This window comes from Lepus europaeus, chromosome 5 (genome assembly GCF_033115175.1).
Source record: "Lepus europaeus isolate LE1 chromosome 5, mLepTim1.pri, whole genome shotgun sequence".
Classification (NCBI taxonomy): domain Eukaryota; kingdom Metazoa; phylum Chordata; class Mammalia; order Lagomorpha; family Leporidae; genus Lepus; species Lepus europaeus.
The window spans coordinates 109,851,086-109,871,234 of NC_084831.1; the positions used below are offsets into that span (position 1 = coordinate 109,851,086).

The 20,149-nt window shown below is 48.3% G+C and overlaps 1 protein-coding gene across 3 annotated transcripts in view; it reads left to right on the forward strand.

Annotated features, from left to right (window-relative positions):
- Window positions 1–602: 602 nt before the first annotated feature.
- The window catches only part of SLC22A15 (solute carrier family 22 member 15), an 85,968-nt gene continuing 66,421 nt past the window's right edge, over window positions 603–20,149 (forward strand). For 2 of the 3 annotated variants that reach the window (XR_009865958.1, XM_062192031.1), the window contains exons 1-2: window positions 603–714; window positions 18,736–18,948. Coding sequence is in view for 2 of the 3 variants with exons in the window: in XM_062192031.1 (XP_062048015.1) it covers window positions 628–714; window positions 18,736–18,948 (300 nt within the window). In the remaining variant the exon portion in view is untranslated. The remainder of the gene's footprint in view (window positions 715–18,735; window positions 18,949–20,149) is intronic. The other variant, XM_062192033.1, reaches the window with a different exon arrangement.

Sequence of the window (20,149 nt, forward strand, 5' to 3'; positions counted from 1 at the left end):
AAATTAAAAAAAATGCACAAAGAATCAAGCTTCGGGGTCTGCGGGTACATCGGCGCCTGCTCAACCTGTGTCTTCACCTCTGAGGCCTGGCCCACCGCACCTGCCCGCCTTCAAGGCGCCCTCACGGCTTTGCTGTCACTCGCCGGCCCCCTGAGCGCTGAACCACCGGAGCAGGCCTGCGGGGAAACGCGGCACAGCACGGTGCCTCGAAGGTTCTGGAACTCCCCGCGCCCGCGCGGCCCCCGGCTTTGCGCAAAAGGCCGAACGACGCGGATCCGCCCTACGGATCCCACGCGGGGCGTCTCCACTCGCGCGCGCCCCACTTCCTCAGGCCTCGGGCTCCGCGCGGCACGCACCGCCCGCCCCGAGACTTTTGCACAGGAAGCCCCGAGGCCGCCGCCTCGTCAGCGCCCCCCTCAGCCCTCGCCGCCTGGCCGCTCGCCCGCTGCCCGCCCCGGCCCCGCCGCGGTCCGCCCCTCGGCCCCGCCGCCCGCGCAGGCGCCCCGCCCCGGCCCGCCCCGGCCCCGCCGCCCGCGCTCGCATCGCCGCCGCCGCCGCCGCCGCCGCCGCCGCCGCCGCCGCCGCCGCTGCCGGCGCCTGAGGACTCGCGTGCGCGCGGGGCCCGCCATGGAGGTGGAGGAGGCGTTCCAGGCCGTGGGGGAGATGGGCATTTACCAGATGTACTTGTGCTTCCTGTTGGCCGTGCTGCTGCAGGTGAGTCCCTGCCGCCCCCGCCGCCGCCCCACTTCTTTGCTCGAGGTCGCCGGCTCCGCCACGCGTCCTCTCCCGGCCGGACCGCGGGGCCGAGGCCGAGGCTCTGCCAACAGCCGAGGCGTGGCGGGCGCCGCGCGATGGCCTGCGTGGGCCCCGCGGCGCCGAGGTCTCCGGGCCTCTTCGGTGCGTCCGGGTTCCCCTACGCCGCCACCTTGAGGGGTGGAGTAAGTGTACAGGGGGGAAGTACTTCGTTCCATGGGCTGGTTAGAGGGGGACGCAGAATTGTATTATCTGCATTAGGAGTTTCCTAAAAGACGCTGCTAATATGACAGGGCGTGTCCCCTACCTGTGGCACGGTCGCTGGGGAAGCTGGGACACAGCCCCGGTAACCCACAGACAAAAGGTTCATCTGGGGCGGCCTCCTCCAGCTCTGGGTGTCCACTTGGCAGCTTTTCCTGAGGTTGGACGGGGCTCCCTGTTCCAGGAGCTTTCGGTGCTTTAGGTTTTAGCCCCGTCTGGTTAAGTGGTTCAGCCCCGAGGCCGGCCCGCTGCGGCATTCATAAGCTGGAGAATGCCGTCTACAGTGTGTGGGTACAACACTGGGTACCCTTCCTCATTGTTGAGAAGTCTCAGACCCTACTTGCACACCCCAGCCTAAGAACATAGGTTCCACATGCCAAAAGTGGCCACAGATTGGCTTTGCCAGGCCGTTTGCTCCTCCTTGGCCAACTTCAATGGCCCGTTGGCATCTGTTGCTTCTCTCAATATTCTAAAGGCATTTCATTCACCAACCCTATGTTAATGTCAATGGTGAGACTACTCGTTCCTTCAGTCAGTGCATACAGTGAGCACCAAATATGTGCTGAGCACAAGAAGGCCATGGTGGGAAAGTCCCTGCCCTCTGGAAGCTTGTATTCTAGCGGGTGGGGCAGGCAGGCAGTTAACCAGGTAGTTACAGTCCAATGGGTGCTAACGGTTATTCTGCAGGAAGTAAGGGATGGGCCTGGGTAAACTCCTAGTCAGCTGGTTGCTAAAACATTGTATGCGGCAATGGCTCAACAGGAAGATGGGGCAGGGTTGGGTGGGGAGGAGGGGTTGACTTAGTGATTCTCTTTGTACATAAAATGTTGAAGAGCGCCATTGATTTCATCACCAGCTAGAAAAGGATCATTCAAATGATAGATTGATCTTGGAATCAAGTGCAGTTCTCAGCTCACAAACATATTGTATGAGGCTGCAATCCATGCATAATTTTTTCATGAGATGCCACTTCTGTGCAATTTTTGAAATACTCTTAGTGTCCTGAAGTTTTAAGCTAGCTGTTTTAGCTTTAAATGCACTTTTCCAAGGGAGAAAAAAAATGTTCATGCTAAATGGCAAAAGAGTGCTTAGTGCACAGAAAGTAAAATTGCAACCATGAAGCCTACTCTTTCTTGTTCTGTTCTAATCAAGAGTTAAAGAACACACTTCCTCCCTGAGCAGCTCCAGTTTCCCCCCTCCCTCTCTGCACCCTCTGAGTCCTGTGTCATCGTGGTCCCTGCCCCTCACTTGGAATAAGTTTGTCTCCAATGGCATGTTCTGGACTCAGGACCTTCAAGTTTACCTTACCTGCTCCTGTTTATGGTTGACCTCACTGGTTAGCATTTGCTAATGAGTTCTAAGCCCACAGCTGTAATTGTTCAATAAACCTTAATGGACATATGGTCACTATGTGGCATACAAAGACCAGGTCGTAGTGTGAGAATGAGTGACTCACTGTTTGTCTTGTAGATGGGGCCTGGGAGGTGCCGGTAGCTGTGTGTTTGCCAGTGGAGGAGCTGTTCCAGTCCAAGCAGAAGAGAATCCCTGTCAGCTGCCACGTGTTTGTCACCCAGCCCACTGGGCTGCATGGTCTCCATAGGGCTGCCCCAAGCTGTCCTGGATATGAGAGTGGAGTTCCCGAGACACCTCTCTGCCAAGTCTGTGGTTGGAGGTGTTTTGGGCTTTGGGGGGCCTGCCTGTGGCGTAGGAGGACTAGGAGTTGCCATTACATGCTTGCGTCTTGGACGATTCTTGGGGATGAGGCGTGGCTTCCCACAACAGCAGGAAAAGCAAGAAGCCCTTTTCACTGACTTGGCTTCCATGGAAGGAGGTTGCTGTTTTCTTCCCATTGTTCTGGAAAAGTGTGAACCAAGTGCACAGCAGCACTGCCAGAGAGGGGGCCTCCCCTCTGCAGGGGCCATTGCTGTATCTGTGGTTTGCTAACGACTCAGCCCAGCTGAGCAGCACAAAGCCATAGAGGGACAGAGATGGAAACCGCACAGATGCTTCTATGTGATCCTCTTCTGGAACTGTGTTTTATATATATATTTAATATTTATTTATTTATTTGAAAGTCAGAGTCACACAGCGAGAGAAGGAGAGACGGAGGGATCTTCCATCTGCTGGTTCACTCCCCAGTCAGCTGCAATGGCCAGAGCTGCGTCAATCCGAAGCCAGGAGCCAGGAAGTTCTTCCAGGTCTCCCAGCTGGGTGCAGGGACCCAAAGACCTGGGCCATCCTCTACTGCTTTTCCAGGCCATAGCAGAGAGCTGGATCCAAAGTGGAGCAGCCGGCACTTGAACTGGAACCTGTATGGGATGCCAACACTGCAAGTGGTGGCTTTACCCGCTATGCCCTGTCATTATATTTTAAATGCCTTTAACTCCTTTTATGTCAGACACATCCAAGTTCAAACTAAGAGGACAAAAGCACACAGCGAAGCCAACTGAGGAAGTCCTTAGGTTAAATGTTTCTTGAATGATTGATGCCATCATGTAGATGATCAACAGTAACCTTGCTATCCAATTTCCATCGACTGAGAGACTTCCTTTCACACTCCTTGCCAACACAATTGGCAACTTTCACAGCGGTCTGCTTCCGGATATATAAAGAATAGAGGCAGATTTTGCAGATTTCTCTTTAGCATTGTAAGAAGAAAGTGCCTTGATAACAGTGGCCAGTGGTTTTCAACTACATCAACAAAAAGTTAAAGAAAAAATATGTAAAAATGTTATAAATAAGCAATAAGATTGATAATTTGACAGCTACAGAAATTTTTACCTTCAAAATGGACTTGCCCTGTCCTAGGGCAGAGCTGTTTGTGGTATTTAAATGTGAATAACTATCTCGATTATTACTGTTTCTTTTCTGATGGTGATTCAGAGTTGAAGCCATCCTCAACACTGCTGCGAGTGTGTGTGTGTGCACACTTGTTTGCCTGGCTGTCCGTGGAGGAAGGTGGGAATACAATCCTTTGGTTTTCATTCTTGAAATGAAAATGGGCCTTTCTTCGTTCTAAGCCAGAGGCCCCAGCTCTCTTATTTTCCTCAGATCATGAATCATATATTGCAGTATAATTTGCAAAAAAAGTAAGACATCGAGTGATAGGGACATGTAACCTGTAAGAGGCATTGGGGCCGGCACCGTGGCTCAACAGGCTAATCCTCTGCCTTGCTGCGCCGGCACACCGGGTTCTAGTCCCGGTCGGGGCACCGGATTCTGTCCCGGTTGCCCCTCTTCCAGACCAGCTCTCTGCTGTGGCCCGGGAGTGTAGTGGAGGATGGCCCAAGTGCTTGGGCCCTGCACCCCATGGGAGAGCAGGAGAAGCACCTGGCTCCTGCCTTGGGATCAGCACGGTGCACTGGCCGCAGCGGCCATTGGAGGGTGAACCAACGGCATAGGAAGACATTTCTCTCTGTCTCTCTCATTCTCTCACTGTCCACTCTGCCTGTCAAAAAAAAAAAAAAAAAAAAAAAAAGAGGCATTGGTTTCACAAGTGGAATTGTGATGCTGTGTCATGAATCTCGTCTTGTTTAGGAATGCATTGTTTTCGGGAAAACTTTCCAAAAACTCCAACCTTATTTTTCAGATCCTGGAACTATCAGTGCGCTGGCGTTATCCATGATGTATCTTTTCGCAGCACTTTAGAAAGTGGAGTGATTGGGTGGGTATTTTGCAGAGGAGGAAGCTGTAGTATTCAATAAGTGAAAAGATGTTTAACTTCAGGAGTCATCTGGGATGGACACATTAAAATGACTAGGAAATACCATTTCACACTTAACGTGTTAGCAGTCTAACAGTGCAGGTGGGATGAAAATGAAGAGAGGCTTCTGGTAAAATTAAAACTTAGTGTTGGATACCTAGGTCATTCACCCTATCTGAACATGTGCATTTATTGTAGCACTGTATATGATAACAAGAATTAGAAGCCACCTAAATGATTTTCACAAGGGGACTATGTAAAATGTGGTATAAATTTCACGAATACAACAGCTAAAATGAATGAACTTGATTAATATACAGCTATATGGATGAAAATTTAAGCAGGGTGATATATACAGTGCCATATGTCTGATTGAAATTTCAAAAGTGCCCAAAATAATACATTTGGTTTAAGAGTAGATGTAAGCAATGCAGAAGTATAAGCACTTGCCGTGGAGGGATCAACACCTGGCTCATGAACTTGGTTGCCCCTTTGGATGGGGTAGGCCTGAGGAGTGGACAAGGGAGATTGCACCTGCATCTGTGAAGCAAATATAGAAGATGCCACCATTTGTTAATTTTTGTGGATGGGATCTTGAATCTCATTCATTTGGCTTTTCCATGTTAATTTTTTTAACTAAAAAATGTGCAAAGAATAGACAGATGGGGGCCAGCCTGTGGTTCAGAGGGTTAAGCCTCTAGCCTGATGCTGGCATCCCATATGGGCGTCTGTTTGAGTCCCAGCTGCTCCACTTCTTTTCTTTTTTTTTTCCAGCTGCTCCACTTCTGATCCAGTTCCCTGCTATTGTGCCTGGGAAAGCAGTGGAAGGTGGCCTAAGTCCTTGGTCCCCTACACCCACGTGGCAGACCTGGATGGAGTTCCTAGCTCCTGGCTTTGGCCTGTGCCAACCCCAGCTGTTATGGCCATTTGGAGAATGACCCAGCAGATGGAAGATATTTCTGTCTCTCTGCCTTTCAAGTACATTATAATTTTTTTAAAGGATAGGCACATCTAAGGGAGAATGGTAGTTTGCTCTGCAAGAATACTAGTTCTTTTTTTTACTCAGTGTTCCTCTAATCAAGTGGTCTGTGGTTGTGGTCATTGAGCACAGATGAATGAAACAGAGTTTTATCAGCTGTGGGAAGCTGGCACAATTGCCATTCCCACCTGCTTGTATTTGTCACCCTCTCTCTCTCCATGGGACATTCATACCCTAAGCAAGTGATGAAATTCACACCAAACACGAGTGAGTCACAAGACCAGCGCTTGTGCCTGGGCTGCTCTCACCACCACCAGGGCTCCAGCCTGGGTGAGAATGGAGGGCATTAGCAAGAGCTTCTCTGGTAGGACTCTAAAACACGGGCCAGTCTTCCAGGGAGGGATCTCTGCTCTTTTGAGCAGGGTTTTTTAGTTTGTGCGTGTGTGTATTTTTTTTTTAAATATTTATTTATTTGTTCAAAAGGCAGAGTTACAGAGAGGGGAGAGAGAGAGACAGAAAGAGATCTCCCATCTGGTTCACTCCCCAAATGGCCACCACACAGACACACTTGATTAGAGGAACATCCTGGCTGGGCCAGGATGAAGTCAGGAGCCTGGAACTCCATCCAGGTCTCCCACACAGGTGGCAAGGGACCAAGTAGCTTCTTCTCCTGCTTTCTCAGGCTCATTATCAGGGAGCTGAATCGCAAGTGGAGCGACCCAGACACTAACCATTGCCCAGAGTGATGACTTAACCCGCCAAGCCACAATGCCAGCCCTTGGGCAAGTTTTTATGCTGCTTCTACCATCAAATTTTAGTTCTGTGAACCCTCAGCTGGTAGCCTGGAGTTTGCGTCTCCTGAGAATTTGTGATGATCTGGGGAACATTTGCCTGGTGTTCACCAGTTTAGGTGGATGCGGCCTCACAGGTCAAAGACCACAACCACGCTTGACCCCAGTACACCCTCAGGAAAGCCTCTGTGGACCTTGGGCAGACACTGCCCCCTGGTGTAAAGCAGATGATGTTGCAAATCTGTCAGACATCCAGATTTCCATCCAGAGAGGTGGTGAAGATGCAGGAAGATTCCAGAAGGTTTAGAGAACTCCTTTGGCCCTGGGACATCTCAAGAATTAGAGGTGTCCATCGGGAAACAGCCTGATGCTCCTGCAGCACCCAGACTCCCAGCAGCATGCTCATGAAGGCCCCGCACAACTGTCTGCAGTGTGCCTGCACAGAGACGGTATTGCCTACCAAGTCAGCACACAACATGTCATTACAAATAGGAAGACAAGCCATGTACCTGTGGCAGAAAGAACACCAGCTTGGAATGCTTTGCTGCAAGATGGCACATGACCCCACAGTCTTTACTGCTTTGTTGGCAGTGGCTGGAATATGAAAGTTTAACTCGTTTTACAAGTTTTGGATTTCTTAAAGTTGCCCAGGACCTGTAATTGGCATTGTGTCAGTCAGTGTTGACTGAGAGGTTTTCAGAGCACTAGCTTGGTTCATCACCAGCGTTACAGGCAGTCTGAGAAGGGAGAGACCTTGGGGTAGATGTGTGGCACAGTGGGTGAAGTCTCTGCCTGTGATGCTGGCATTCCCTATTAGGGTGCTGGTTTGAGTCCCGGTCCAGCTCTCTGCTAAAGCAACTGGAAAGGCAGCGGAAGATGTCCTGAGAACATGGGCCCCTGCCACTCATGTGCTAGACTCAGATGGAGTTCCTGGTTCCGGGCTTCACTTCGGGCTGGCTCAGCCTTGGCTATTATGGCCATTTGGGGAGTGAACTGCGAACAGAAGATTCCTTCTCTCCTTCTCTCTCCATCTCTCCCTCTTTCTCGCGCTCTCTCCCCCTCCCTCTTCTTCCCTTTCTCTTTTGTTCTGCCTTACAGATAAATAAGTAAATATTTAGGGAAAAAAACAAACAAGAAAGAGGACACTGGGGCAGTGTTTAGCACAGGATTAAGTTGCCATTTGGAACACCCACATCCCATAACAGGGCACCTGGTTAAGTCCCAGACAGTTCTACTTCCGATCTAACTTCCTGCTAATGCATATCCTGGGAGGTAGCAGATGATGGTTTAACCAATTGAGTCCCTACCACCCACGTGGGCTCCTGGTTTTGGCCTGGCCCAGCCCTGGCTGTTTTAGGCTTTAGAGGAGTGAACTACCATATGGGAGATCTCTGTCTGTCTGCCTCTCCCTCTTTCTCTTCCTACCTTTCAAAGAAAATGAAAATAAACACAATTTAAGATAAAAGAAGAAAGAGGCCCTCAAATCCAGAGATGCACACAGCTTGGGAATCTCCTCTCTGACTTGACCTAACATTCAAAGAAACTGGTGTCTCCATTCGTGGGATTCCTACCAGTATAACACTCCACAAATAGTATGTGCTGATTGTAGAGAAAAGAGAGACCAGAGAAGAGAAAACACCACCACTAGAGCCTCTGCCTTTCAGCAGGAAACCATGTTCACATCTGGGTGTACTCACAGCCTTCTAGACTTTTTACAGAAACCAGTACACTCAGGGCCGGTGCTGTGGCGTAGTGGGTTAAGTCACCGTCTGTAGCACTGGCCTCCCATGTGGGCGCTGGTTCAGGTCCCAGCTGCTCCACTTCTGATCCAGCTCCCTGCTAATACACCTGGGAAAACAGCAGAGGATGGCCCAGATGCTTGGATCCCTGTGGGAGACCTGGAAGAAGCTTCTGACTCTTGGCTTGTAAAGTGGCAGGGCTTTTCCCTTTTTAGTTCTTCTTCTTTGTTTTTAAAAAAATTATTTTATTTATTTGAAAGGCAGAGCTACAGAGAGAGAGCGAGAGAGCGAGCGCTTCCATCTGCTGGTTCACTTCCCAAATGACCATCACAGCCAGGGCTGGGCCAGGCTGAAGCTTAGCTAGGCACATTAGTGGGAAGCTGGACTGGAAGTGAAGCACCGGAACTCGAACCAGCACCCACATGTGAGGCCGGTGCTACAGGCAGCGGCTTATCCTGCTATGCCACAATGGTGCACCCACCCCTACCAACCCTTTTAGTTCTTCTTAATCCTGTTTATGCAGAAAGTCTCATGTGGGGCTAGCACTTCTCAGAATATTTGCATATATTTCTGTTCTACTATTTTTTATCTGAAAGTTGAAGTTACAGAGAGAGTAACACCCCTTGGTTCACTCCCCAGATTCCCGCAACAACCAGGCTTAGCCAGGCCAAAGCCAGGAGCCAGGAGCTTCATCTGAGTCTCTCATGTGGATGGCCTAAGCACATGAGCCATCTTCTACTGCTTTTCCCAGGCCATTAGTAGGGAGCTTGATTGGGAGTAGAAAAGCCAGGGCATGAACTGGCAGCCATATCGGATGCTGGCGTCACAGGTGGCAGCTTTACCCACTATGCCACAATGCTGGCCCCGATGTTTCTGTCTTTAACAAAGAGAGTGAACTAGAGCTAAAGGAGGCTTAGGCTTTGGCAGGAGACATTATATAGTTACAATTTAATAACACTATTCTGTTTTATTATTTTTATTTTTGAAAACTTCTTTGTGAATTATGAAGGATATCAAGTAGAATAACACAGGGAATGATGTCACAAACATACATGTGCCAATTCTAGATTCAACAGATGATATACTTTGCCTTACTTGCCTAAGGTTCTGTCAGTGACAACTCAGCCAGAGAAGCAGAAAGCAAAACCCCCAGGATGGAGATGTGTGTGTGTGTGTGTGTGTTTATAAACAAGAGCACTTAAATTAGGTTCACACAAAAAATATCAGTTTATTCTTTTTAAAAAAATTTTAAAAGATTTTTAAAAATTTATTTGAGAGGTAGAGTTAAAGATAGAGAGCACGAGACACAGAGAGAAAGATCTTCTATTCACTGGTTCACTCCCCAGATAGCCGCAGCGATTGGAGCTGGGCCGATCTGAAGGCAGGAGCCAGGAGCCTCTTCCGGGTCTCCCACAGGGTGCAGGAGCCCAAGTGCTTGGGCCATCTTCTACTGCTTTCCCAGGCCATAGCAGAGAGCTGGATCAGAAGTGGAGCAGCCAGGACTAGAACCGGCGCCCAGGTGAGATGCTGGCACCACAGGCTGAGGATTAACCTACTGTACCACACTGCTGGCCCTGAGATCAGTGTTGAACATGAGGTTTTCAGAGTACTAGTTTTCAAGTACTAGTTTGTTAGAGGCAGTCTTTTTTTTTTTTTTTTTTTTTTTAAACAGGCAGAGTGGACAGTGAGAGAGAGAAACAGAGAGAAAGGTCTTCCTTTGCCGTTGGTTCACCCTCCAATGGCCGCCGCGGCCAGTGCGCTGCGGCCGGTGCACCGCACTTATCTGATGGCAGGAGCCAGGTGCTTCTCCTGGTCTCCCATGGGGTGCAGGGCCCAAGCACTTGGGCCATCCTCCACTGCACTCCCTGGCCACAGCAGAGAGCTAGCCTGGAAGAGGGGCAACCGTGACAGAATCCGGTGCCCCGACCGGGACTAGAACCCGGTGTGCTGGTGCCGCAAGGTGGAGGATTAGCCTAGTGAGCCGCGGCGCTGGCCTCTTTTTTTTTTTTTTTTTAAGATTTATTTATTTACTTGAAAGTCAGAGTTACACACAGAGAGAAGGAGAGGTAGAGAGAGACAGAGAGAGAGAGAGAGAGAGAGAGAGAGAAAGGGTCTTCATCCGCTGGTTCACTTTCCAGATGGCTGCAATGGCTGGCGCTGTGCCAATCCTAAGCCAGGAGCTTCTTCTGGGTCTCCCACGTGGGTGCAGGGGCCCAAGGACTTGGGCCATCTTCTACTGCTTTCCTAGGCCAAAGCAGAGTGCTGGATCAGAAGAGGAGCAGCCAGGACTAGAACTGGCACTGCAGGTGACAGTTTTACCCACTACGCCACAGCGCCAGCCCCCAGAGGCAGTCTTAGAAGAAACTGGCTCTTTGGGCAGGTATTTGATGCAGCAGTTAAGCTGCTGTTTGGAATGCCTGCATCCCATGTGGGTTCAGGTCCTGGCTAATCTGTTTCTAATACATCTTCCTGCTGATGCATCCTGGGAGGCAGCAAATGATGACTCAAGTACTTGGGTCCCTGCCACCCACATGGGAGACTTGGATTGATTTGAAAAAGTTCATGACAACTGCACATTATTTAAAAACAACTCTGCGTGGATCTTGGAAAATTTTTTGCAGCAAAATAAGCATGTTTTAATTTCATATTTTCACAGACTTTCTGGAGTATTGTCATATGTGATTGATGAATAACTTTATGGAGGCTTAATGAATTATAACATGGCAGAGGCTGGTTTAGCAGTCCCTGTCAAGCTGTTGTCTTTGTGGATGATGGAGTTCGAGTCTGCAGGGCAGGCAGTCGGGAAGGGAAGGTAAGATCTGGAGCCCATTTGAATCAGCAGAAGTCAGTGTCATTCTCACTGCCCCTGGCCTTGAAGAAGAGGATGCCTTTCATCATAGAATCAAACATAGCTGGCCACGGAGCCAGAGCAGCTGAGGGAGCACCCAGAGAACTGGTGAGCAGTGGCAGGCCCAGCTGCCGTGCCGTATCAACAATACCTGCTCCTGTGTTTCACTGCCCACTCCGCAGTCCTGCCCCACCTTAAGTGAAAACACACCGGTCCACACTTGGCATTGTAACACTGTGTTTATTTTCATAATTCTGTCGGGCAAGTAATAATCTATTGTTGTAAAACTTTGCTGTTATGCTGATTTACTTAAGTAAAAATTTTTAAATTGATTTTTAAAAAGAATACTAAGTAAATACTTGCAGACAGGAAACAGGTAAATAAGACACTTGCAAGGGCCACTCAGATGGCTGAAGTTTGGGAAAAGCTGAGCTAGCCCCATGATAACTTCATTGTTCCCTAAATGTATATTCTCTACTTTTCTGATTCGGGGCCATTGCTTCTGTGGAAGAATTCCTTCCCCTGAGTCCTGTTTTCATTAACTCCCTAGCTGTATTGTACTTTCTTGCTCAAGTATCACACTCACAGCCATTTCCTGATTCCCTAGGCGGAATTCACATCTGCTTCCTTTATATGCTCACGAAGCTTCGTTGCCACTACGGCTAACACAGCATTCGTCACAGTCTGCCTTGTAGTTCTAGCTTTGGACCTGTCTTTGTTCTCACTTGACTGTGTGTGCCTTGAAGGAAAGGACGGCATCTCACTCATCTTGGCTGCCCCTGAGGCGCATAATATGGTGTACTGCGAAGTGGTGGTGTTTGCTAACATTAAAAAAGTCAAGCTGGTGCCAGCATTGTGGCACAGTGGCTTAAGCCGCTACCCAAGATTCGAGCATCCCGTGTGAGCACTGATTCACGCCTTGGCTTTTCTACTTCTGATCCAGCTCCCTGTTAATGCTCCTAGGAAAGCAGCAGAAGACAACCCAAGTGCTTGGGCTGCTGCCACCAACCTGGGAGATCCGGATGGAGTTCCAGGCTCCTGGCTTTGGCCTGGCCCAGCCCTGGCCATTGCAGCCATTTGGAGAGTGAACCAGCAGGTGGAAGATCTCTCTCTGTCTCCCTCTCTCCTTCTTTCTCTCTAAGCTCTGCCTTTCAAATATATAAATCTTAAAAACAAGTCAAAAGAATTAAACTGAAATAACAGAAGGAGGGGTAGTCCAATGGTGGTATTCCCGTTTTACTTGTGAGAGAGAAAGATAAAACAATTTGTCCAGAGTCTTCATTAGTGGTAAGAACCAAAATTTGGGGCCAGCACTGTGGTGTAGTGGGTAAAGCCACCACGTGCAGTGCCAGCATCTCATATGGGCGCTGGCTGGTTCGAGTCTTGGCTGCTCCACTTCCAATCCAGCTCTCTGCTATGGCCTGGAAAAGCAATAGAAGATGGCTGGAGTCCTTGGGCCCCTGCACCCACATGGGAGACCCAGAAAAAGCTCCTGGCTTAGAATCAGCACAGCTCCAGCTGTTTCGGCCAATTGGGGATGTGAAGCAGTGGACGGAAGACTTCTCTCTCTCTGCCTCTTCTCTCTTTGTGTAACTCTGCCTTTCAAATAAATAAATCAGTCTTTAGAAAAGAAAACCAAAGTTAGGACTGCTGGTTTTTAATTCATCATTTCTTTTTGCTCTGCCATTCTGGCAGGAGTACACGTATGGTAGAATGTTGTGTATGGAGTGCTGCATTGGGTTACTTAAAGAGATGTAGATCTCCTTTGGGAGGTGACAAATCATTAGAAAATTAGTATGTAACTGAATCTGCACAATTAAATAATGCTGCAAAGCAGTGTTTTCTCAGTAAGTGATGTAGCTAACTAATGCTTTGCAAAGTAAGAAAGGCGGCAGTAAGGTCTGGAGTGGTTCATTTAAGCTTTCAGAAAGCTGGCTGGCTTGAGCTGCACATTCAAGGTTGCACTTGAGAGAAATGGGAAGTTGTTTCAGGTGGAAAAAATGCGGTTGGAAAACGTGTAGAAGAGGGACCAGCCTGCGCCTTTGTTCCACAGACCAGCGGCACTGTGGGAGCTTCTTAGAAAAGCAGAAACTCAGACTCACCAAGACCTAGGGGTTGGACCCTGCTCACCACAGTTTGGGAGACCCTGGTCGCTTCTGTTTATATAGCGCTCTGCAACTTGCTGGGCACTAGAGGAGCATTCCCGTTGACCATTGCATGGGGACTTCGATAGGAATGGGTTAGAGAAAGATTTAGCATTAGTGTCCAGCCTTCCCAGAACGCATGAGGGTTAGAGAGCTTTGGATTGGTCAAGGCGTACTGGTTACAGATTGCATGTGCTTCTCACACCACGTAGTGAGTAAGTAAGTCGTGCTTGGGCAGCTGACAGCCAGTGCAGAAAGCTTGAATGTGCACTGGTTGGCGTTTGGGCCATGTGGTGGAGGATCCGGAGTGCTAAGTGGACACTTAGCATTTATTCCTTACTGTGTTTTGACCAGAAGAGATCTGTGTGGACTTTTGGGGACACTGATCTGGAGACATAATGTGGATGGATTAGAATGGGGAGGGAGCAGCAGTAAGAGGTGCATTCTGGGGCCACTGGGCATGTAATCCTGCCTAGATGATTATGGTCTTGCTCAGGTACTGTTTTCAGTAGAGTTAATTAAATAACAGTACTAAATGTATAAAACATCAACATGTACGAAAACAATAAGATCATCTTTTAAAGGTTTATTTGAAAAGCAGAGTGACAGGAAGGAAAAGAGAGAGAGAGAGCGAGCGAGAGAGAGCGCGAGCACGAGCGTGCAATCTTCCATCGGAGCTGGTTCACTCTCCAAATGGCCACAGCTAGATCTGGGCCAGGCTGAAGCCAGGAGCCTGGAACTCCACCCCTGGTGTCCTACCTGGATGGCAAGTCACCCAAGGGATCTTCTTTCCAGCAGGGAGCTGGCTCAGCAGCAGAGGAGCCAGAACCCAAACCAGCCATCTGCTATGGGATGCCGGTGTTGCAAGCTGCAGCTTAACCTGCTGGTGCTGCATTGCCAGCCCCTGACATCATCTTGGATTTTTGTTTTCCCCATTTTGCTCTGGCACCAAAGTTAGGTGGCTCCCATTCTCATTTTGGTCCTGCTTTTAGTGTTAGATACCTAACTTCAGCCAATACATGTAATTGTTCTGTATCTCATTATTTTTTCTCCTTACAAAATAAACATGCCACTTAATTATGACTTCATAGTGCAAGATACTGTGATGAGATAATTTATGAGATACTTTTTTGGTTTCATGAGGAGTATTATAAAACCTCATAATGGTGTTAGTATAAAATTACGTTTAAAACCTCTGCTTTCTGAAACTTAAAATTTCAATCCCCTCATGCATGTTAGTCATTTTTCTAATTATAATTACATTGAAAGGGGAAAAATAGTGAGCCATCTGTGGCTCTTGTTCCCCTTCCCTGGAGGTAGAGTTAGAGAAGATAATGATTTATTTGAGATGATGTTAGTCCCACTCTGAAGGAGAATGGATGGTGGTTTCTTATTGTGGTTTTAAGGCCCATCTGCTGATGGGTGTGATTCATTAGACAAAAATACTGTGTGCATGGTACTTGTAGAGTAATAGAAGAGAGAAGAATGAGAGAATATTTTTGTTCTCTAGGGAAAAGGAACATGATGAGAGCTGTGTGAAATTGTCACCGCCAAAGATACAAACCAAGGAAAACCACCCCCATATTCTGTGTGCAGGTGGTACATCCCCATAGCTAGTTAAGCCCTGAACTGTCTTTGGTTTCCTGTGACCATTTGGCCTGTATATGTGGCTCTGGTATCCAGGACCTAATCTGCCTGCAGAGTTTAAGCATTGCTCTCTGGCCTAATTGCTCAGGATGCACCTTGCATAGCATTTATCCTGTAGTATCACTACTTCCTGCCTTCTCTCCCTCTCTCTCTCTCTTACTGTCAGCAAAACTGACATGATCAGAGGACACAGAGAGGCTAGCACTGTTTTACTGAGGCTCACACTACAAAGGAGAGCTGCAAATTTCTGGTCCGTCTGGTGGCAGAGCTGTGGCCCCGTGTGTTCTGTTGACCTTGTGTGCGTGCATACCTGTAGATACTCCTGCCTGGAGTAGGTGAGGCAGACATTATAGGGAGTGGGAGAATAAAGAATAAGAAAGGTTGAAAGTGCTTATTCTGGGCCGGTGCTATAGCTCACTTGGTTAATCCTCTGCCTGCAGTGCCGGCATCCCATATGGGCGCTGGATTCTAGTCCCCGTTGCCCCTCTTCCATTCCAGCTCTCTGCTGTGGCCCGGGAGGGCTGTGGAGGATGGCCAACTGCTTGGGCTCCTGCACCCACATGGGAGACCAGGAAGAAGCACCTGGCTCCTGGCTTTGGATTGGTGCAGCGCAACAGCCGTAGCGGCCATTTGGGGAGTGAACCAGCAGAAGGAAGACCTTTCTCTCTGTCTCTCTCTCTCTCACTGTCTATATCTCTACCTGTCAAATAAAAGAAAAGAAAATCTGCGCTTATTCTGGCTGCAGATTGCTAGAAATAGAACTGATTAATACAGCAAGACTGTCTAGGTCTTGCTGTTCCCTGGATTATGAACAAGGGTATGTGTCAACACCCCTTCTTTGTTTATGAACTCCTTTCTCCAGGTTATAGTTCCTCCTGATAAAGGTGGCCTTCAAAATGAAACACGTGTCAGGTTAGAGGATTGGAGCATTTCCTCTTTTACCTACAATGTTGCTTATCCTGGAACAATCTGGGTAAAAGTGTGATGTGTTAATAGTTCAGCTGGAACCTACAGCAGTACCTAGCACATAGTTAGCATTATGGGAATATGTGCTCCTGGGATTTGTATTCCATCCTGCATTTATTCCTCCCCTTGAATTTGGCCTTGGGAGTCCCAAGGTGAATCAGATATAGATCCCGCCCTTGAAAAAATAAGATGAGTAACTCCATGACTACATCCAGTAAAGAAAATGACACCTTCTCCAGAAAAGTCTAGGTGGGCCTTTGGGGCAAGTGGCTACAATGGAGGACTCTGGAGGGGTTAGGGGAGGGCCAGCAGGTAAAAAAGGCTTCCTGGAGGAGGTGATCTATGGAGGTGCCTCTTGGAGGATGGAAAAGCTCACATGTGTATCGGGGATAGGGGTAGGGGACAAAGTACCTTCTGGGTGCAGTGAATTACTGGTATGAACAGTAATAGGCAAGGGCACTTCTGGAGAGACAGCATCTCATTTGCTTTGCCTGTCGAAGGCTGTGTGTTCACTGGAACGTGTGTCTTGAGTCATCTTCTGAGTCCCTGCCCCATGTTTTCCATTGCTTTACACCAACCCATTCACTTCTAAGATTGTCCTTAGGAGGCGCGGCTACTGAATGGGTCAGAGTGGCTTAGTAATTATAGCTGCTGCGGAACGTACGATCTCTGTTCTTGTAACTACTGAAGTTTTTGTTTTTATAAGCTGATGGCCCCTCTTCTAGAACGTCCTTAATGGAATGCAAATGGGGCCAGGAAGCATGTAAAACTGGGAACATGTTTTCCTTGGCATCTGATAAGAAATCACCCGCACATCCTGCCCTGTGGCAGCTCTGTTCGTCTCCAGAGGCCTACATTCAATCGACTCGAAATAGATTGAGACCGCCGTATCCTTTCAGGCTTACTGAGAGTCGGGGGAAAGATTCACATGTTGGGTTTTACGTTAGCTTTTGTGATGACACCACAGTGTCACGATTTCTCTTCTCTTTCTGTCAGCTACTCGAGGTAACTTGCCCTGCCGCTGGCTCTTGAGTGTATCCACCTACAGATGAGTATGCCCCTGCAGGAGGGCAAGGAAGGAGCACTGCAGGGAGTTCTTGGTGCACTGGAGATGAGTCTGTGGCAAGTCCCTCCCCCTTTTTGTGTCTCAGTCCACTCATCCATCTAGTGGGCTTGTCACTATAGTCTATAGAGAAAGCTCATATTTTGTATTTTTGTGCATACTTATTTATATTTTAAGGTTTTAAAGGTATTTTAAGACATCAAGTTTTAAGTTAATAAGGACTGATTCATAAAATAAGATCGTCTTACTCAGGAGTAGACTATTTTGTGTATTTTTTTTTTTTTAAAGTCTAAGTTGAAATAATCATCCAACAATGAGAGCTCATGTACATGGAAATCCATAGCATAAAAAACTGCATAGGACTTAGAAGCCCACTTGTAAGTAGCTATAAAGCCCAAAACAATCAAAGACACATGGCATATGTGTTCAATAAATATTTCTCGGATGAATGAATGAGAGAATGAATGAAATGCTGTTTCTTTGTGGAGGGCCGGCTGATTAAATTAAATCGAGTTTAAACACAGCTAAAGGTTATGAAATGAATATCTATGCTTGGGATTTTGGGTTTCTATAAATCTTCTAATGAGTTTTATACAATATTTTAAAATAGTACCTACTGAAGTACAAACTATGCTTACCTGCTTGATGAAGCCATATTATGTATACTGTTTCCTGTGACACTTAACTATGCCACAGTCTCTTATTAGCCAGCACGTTCCAGGCCCTCTGATGACTGCTTATCTGAGCTGAAGATGAGTATAGAGGAAGGAATAGCTGTAACATTCAATCTTTTTTAAAAAAGATTTATTTATTTATTTGAAAATCAGAGTTACAGAGAGAGGGAGGAACAGATAGAGAGATCGTGCCATCCCCGTATGGCTGCAACAGCCAGGGCTGAGCCAGGCTGAAGCCAGGAGCCAGGAGCTTCTTCTGGGTCTCCCATATGTGTGGCAGGGGCCCAATTACGTAGGCCATCTTCCACCACCTTCCCAGGCCATCCTCCGCCACTTCCAAGCAGGGAGCTGGGTAAGAAGTGGAGCAGCTGGGACACTGATCGGTGCCCACATAGGAAGCAGGTGTCAAGCAGTGGCTCCAACTGCTGTGCCACGACACTGGTTCTCATGTTCCATCTTCTAAATCAGAGCCAGTGATGTGTCCTTCTCCATGGTGTCCAGCAAAAGTGCAGAGTCCTCGGTGTCAGACATACCTCAAATGTAGGCGGAAAACCCCCTGGAAAAGCATGAAGTGCTTTCTGAGCAGGCTTGCTGGTGGCTTTGTTCTAGTAGACGTCTCAGCATCTCTTCTCCTTTGTTTCTGGTATTCCTGTAGCTCATGGAAACACAAAGGCAAGGAATGGGTCTTTCAAGGTTTGCAGACATTGTGGGTTTTGCCTGCAAGTGTCACATATGTTAGGAAAAGTGCAGAATAGAGAGGAGGCAATGTATGAATTTATAGCCAGACCAGATTTATTCAGAGAAAATAAATTCGCAGAGGTAGGTGACCAACTACAGGTGTGGACATGATGGACCATGTGGCAGAAGGCCCAGACTCCAGGGGCCGAACCTTCTTATATTTTAGGAGGGCTAGGGATGGGGGTGGGGTAAGCGGAGCAGGTAGAGAGGAATTCCTAGAACTGATCTTTCAGATGTTCCAGCAGCTGGTCTTTCGGGTGGCCATGGAGGGTGGGGTATGAAGGCAATAGGGTATGAGACCCAGCTGAGATCCAAGGGCCAGGAGTAAATTCCAATGTTTATCTTTTGGGCAATGAGCGAGAATGGCTGAGGCTTATGTCTTTGTTCCATCAACGCCTACAGGCTCTGGTTCTGTGTTTGCTCTTTCAGCTCTATGTGGCCACGGAAGCCATTCTCATCGCGCTTGTGGGCGCCACACCATCATACCACTGGGACCTGGCCGAGCTCCTGCCCAACCAGAGCCACAGCAACCAGTCGGCTGGTGGGGACCAGGCCTTCGGGGACTGGCTGCTGACCGCCAATGGCAGTGAGATCCACAAACATGTGCATTTCAGCAGCAGCTTCACCTCCATCGCCTCCGAGGTAACCTCAGGCCAGGTCAATCGCCAGATGAATGCTTCGCCCCAGATGGCACAGCCGTGTTGTCCTGGGCTCTAAATTCCAGCCACATTTTCAAATAACTTTCCGGCATATTTAAGCGTTGAAGGTTTTAATTACCACAGGAGAATAGCCTGTGAAAACACATTCTTCTTCCTTCTCACTACAACATGAGAGAAATATGAATCTTAAAAACCTGTAAGATGATGTAAGAGACAAACTCTAATAGTAATGAGCCACATTTTGATGGTAATGTCCTCAAAAAAATGAATTTAAACTTTCATTATCTCTATTACATGCGCAAACATTTAACTAAAAAGAGAGGAAATGTAATGGCCCTTTGAACATTCTTAGTTTAAAGTCTGGTCCTGTGTGTGAAGGCCCAGGGGGCACCACGTAGTGTGGGCAGAAAGCCTTCCTTTCAAGGGGGAAGATTCAGCCAAAGGGAAGGCTCAGCCAGGTCAGAAAGACCAGCCAGAGATGAAGAAGCTGAGGGTGATGGGGTGGTGAGGAGCAGTCCGGGGAGAGGAGGGACGGGGCTTGGTCCTAGCTGGAAAGCACTGTCTCCTTTGCCTGTTCCCCACTAGCTATCCCAGTGCTTGTTGCTCCCCTGGCCCTGCCCATGGTCTCATGACCCAGTGTATAGGGCGCATATGCCTGGTGTAGCAGGGGACCTTGCTGGCTCGCAGTTCTGATGGCCGTCGGGCTTGGTCTCCCCGTCCTTCGCCCACTGCCCTGTACGGACACACAGTGTGGGCCTGGGGTCCATCCCCCCTTCTCTCTGTGGGAGTGCATGTCTGTGTGTGTCTGTGTATGGCATCTGCATCATGTGGCAGCCAGCCTTGCCTGTCAGTGGGAGCTTTGATTGCCACCTTGTGGGTGGGGCATATGAAATCAGAAGAGACTTGCTCGAGGGGTGTTTGCTTGGCCTTTCCTTGGGAGTCCCCCATCAGAAGGGATAATCACTAGGTTACCTTTATGGCAAAGCAGCAGTTCCAACGCCAACCTGGTCATGTCACTCCTCACTTAGAAGCTCACTACAGGGATTCTCCCAATGCACACAGACACAGGAGAGCACCCACATGTGACATGCACGGTGCATAGCCCTTCACTTTTTTATTTTAAAAAAAAGTTTTATTTATTTATTTGAGAGGTAGAGTTATAGACAGAGAGGGAGAGACAGAGA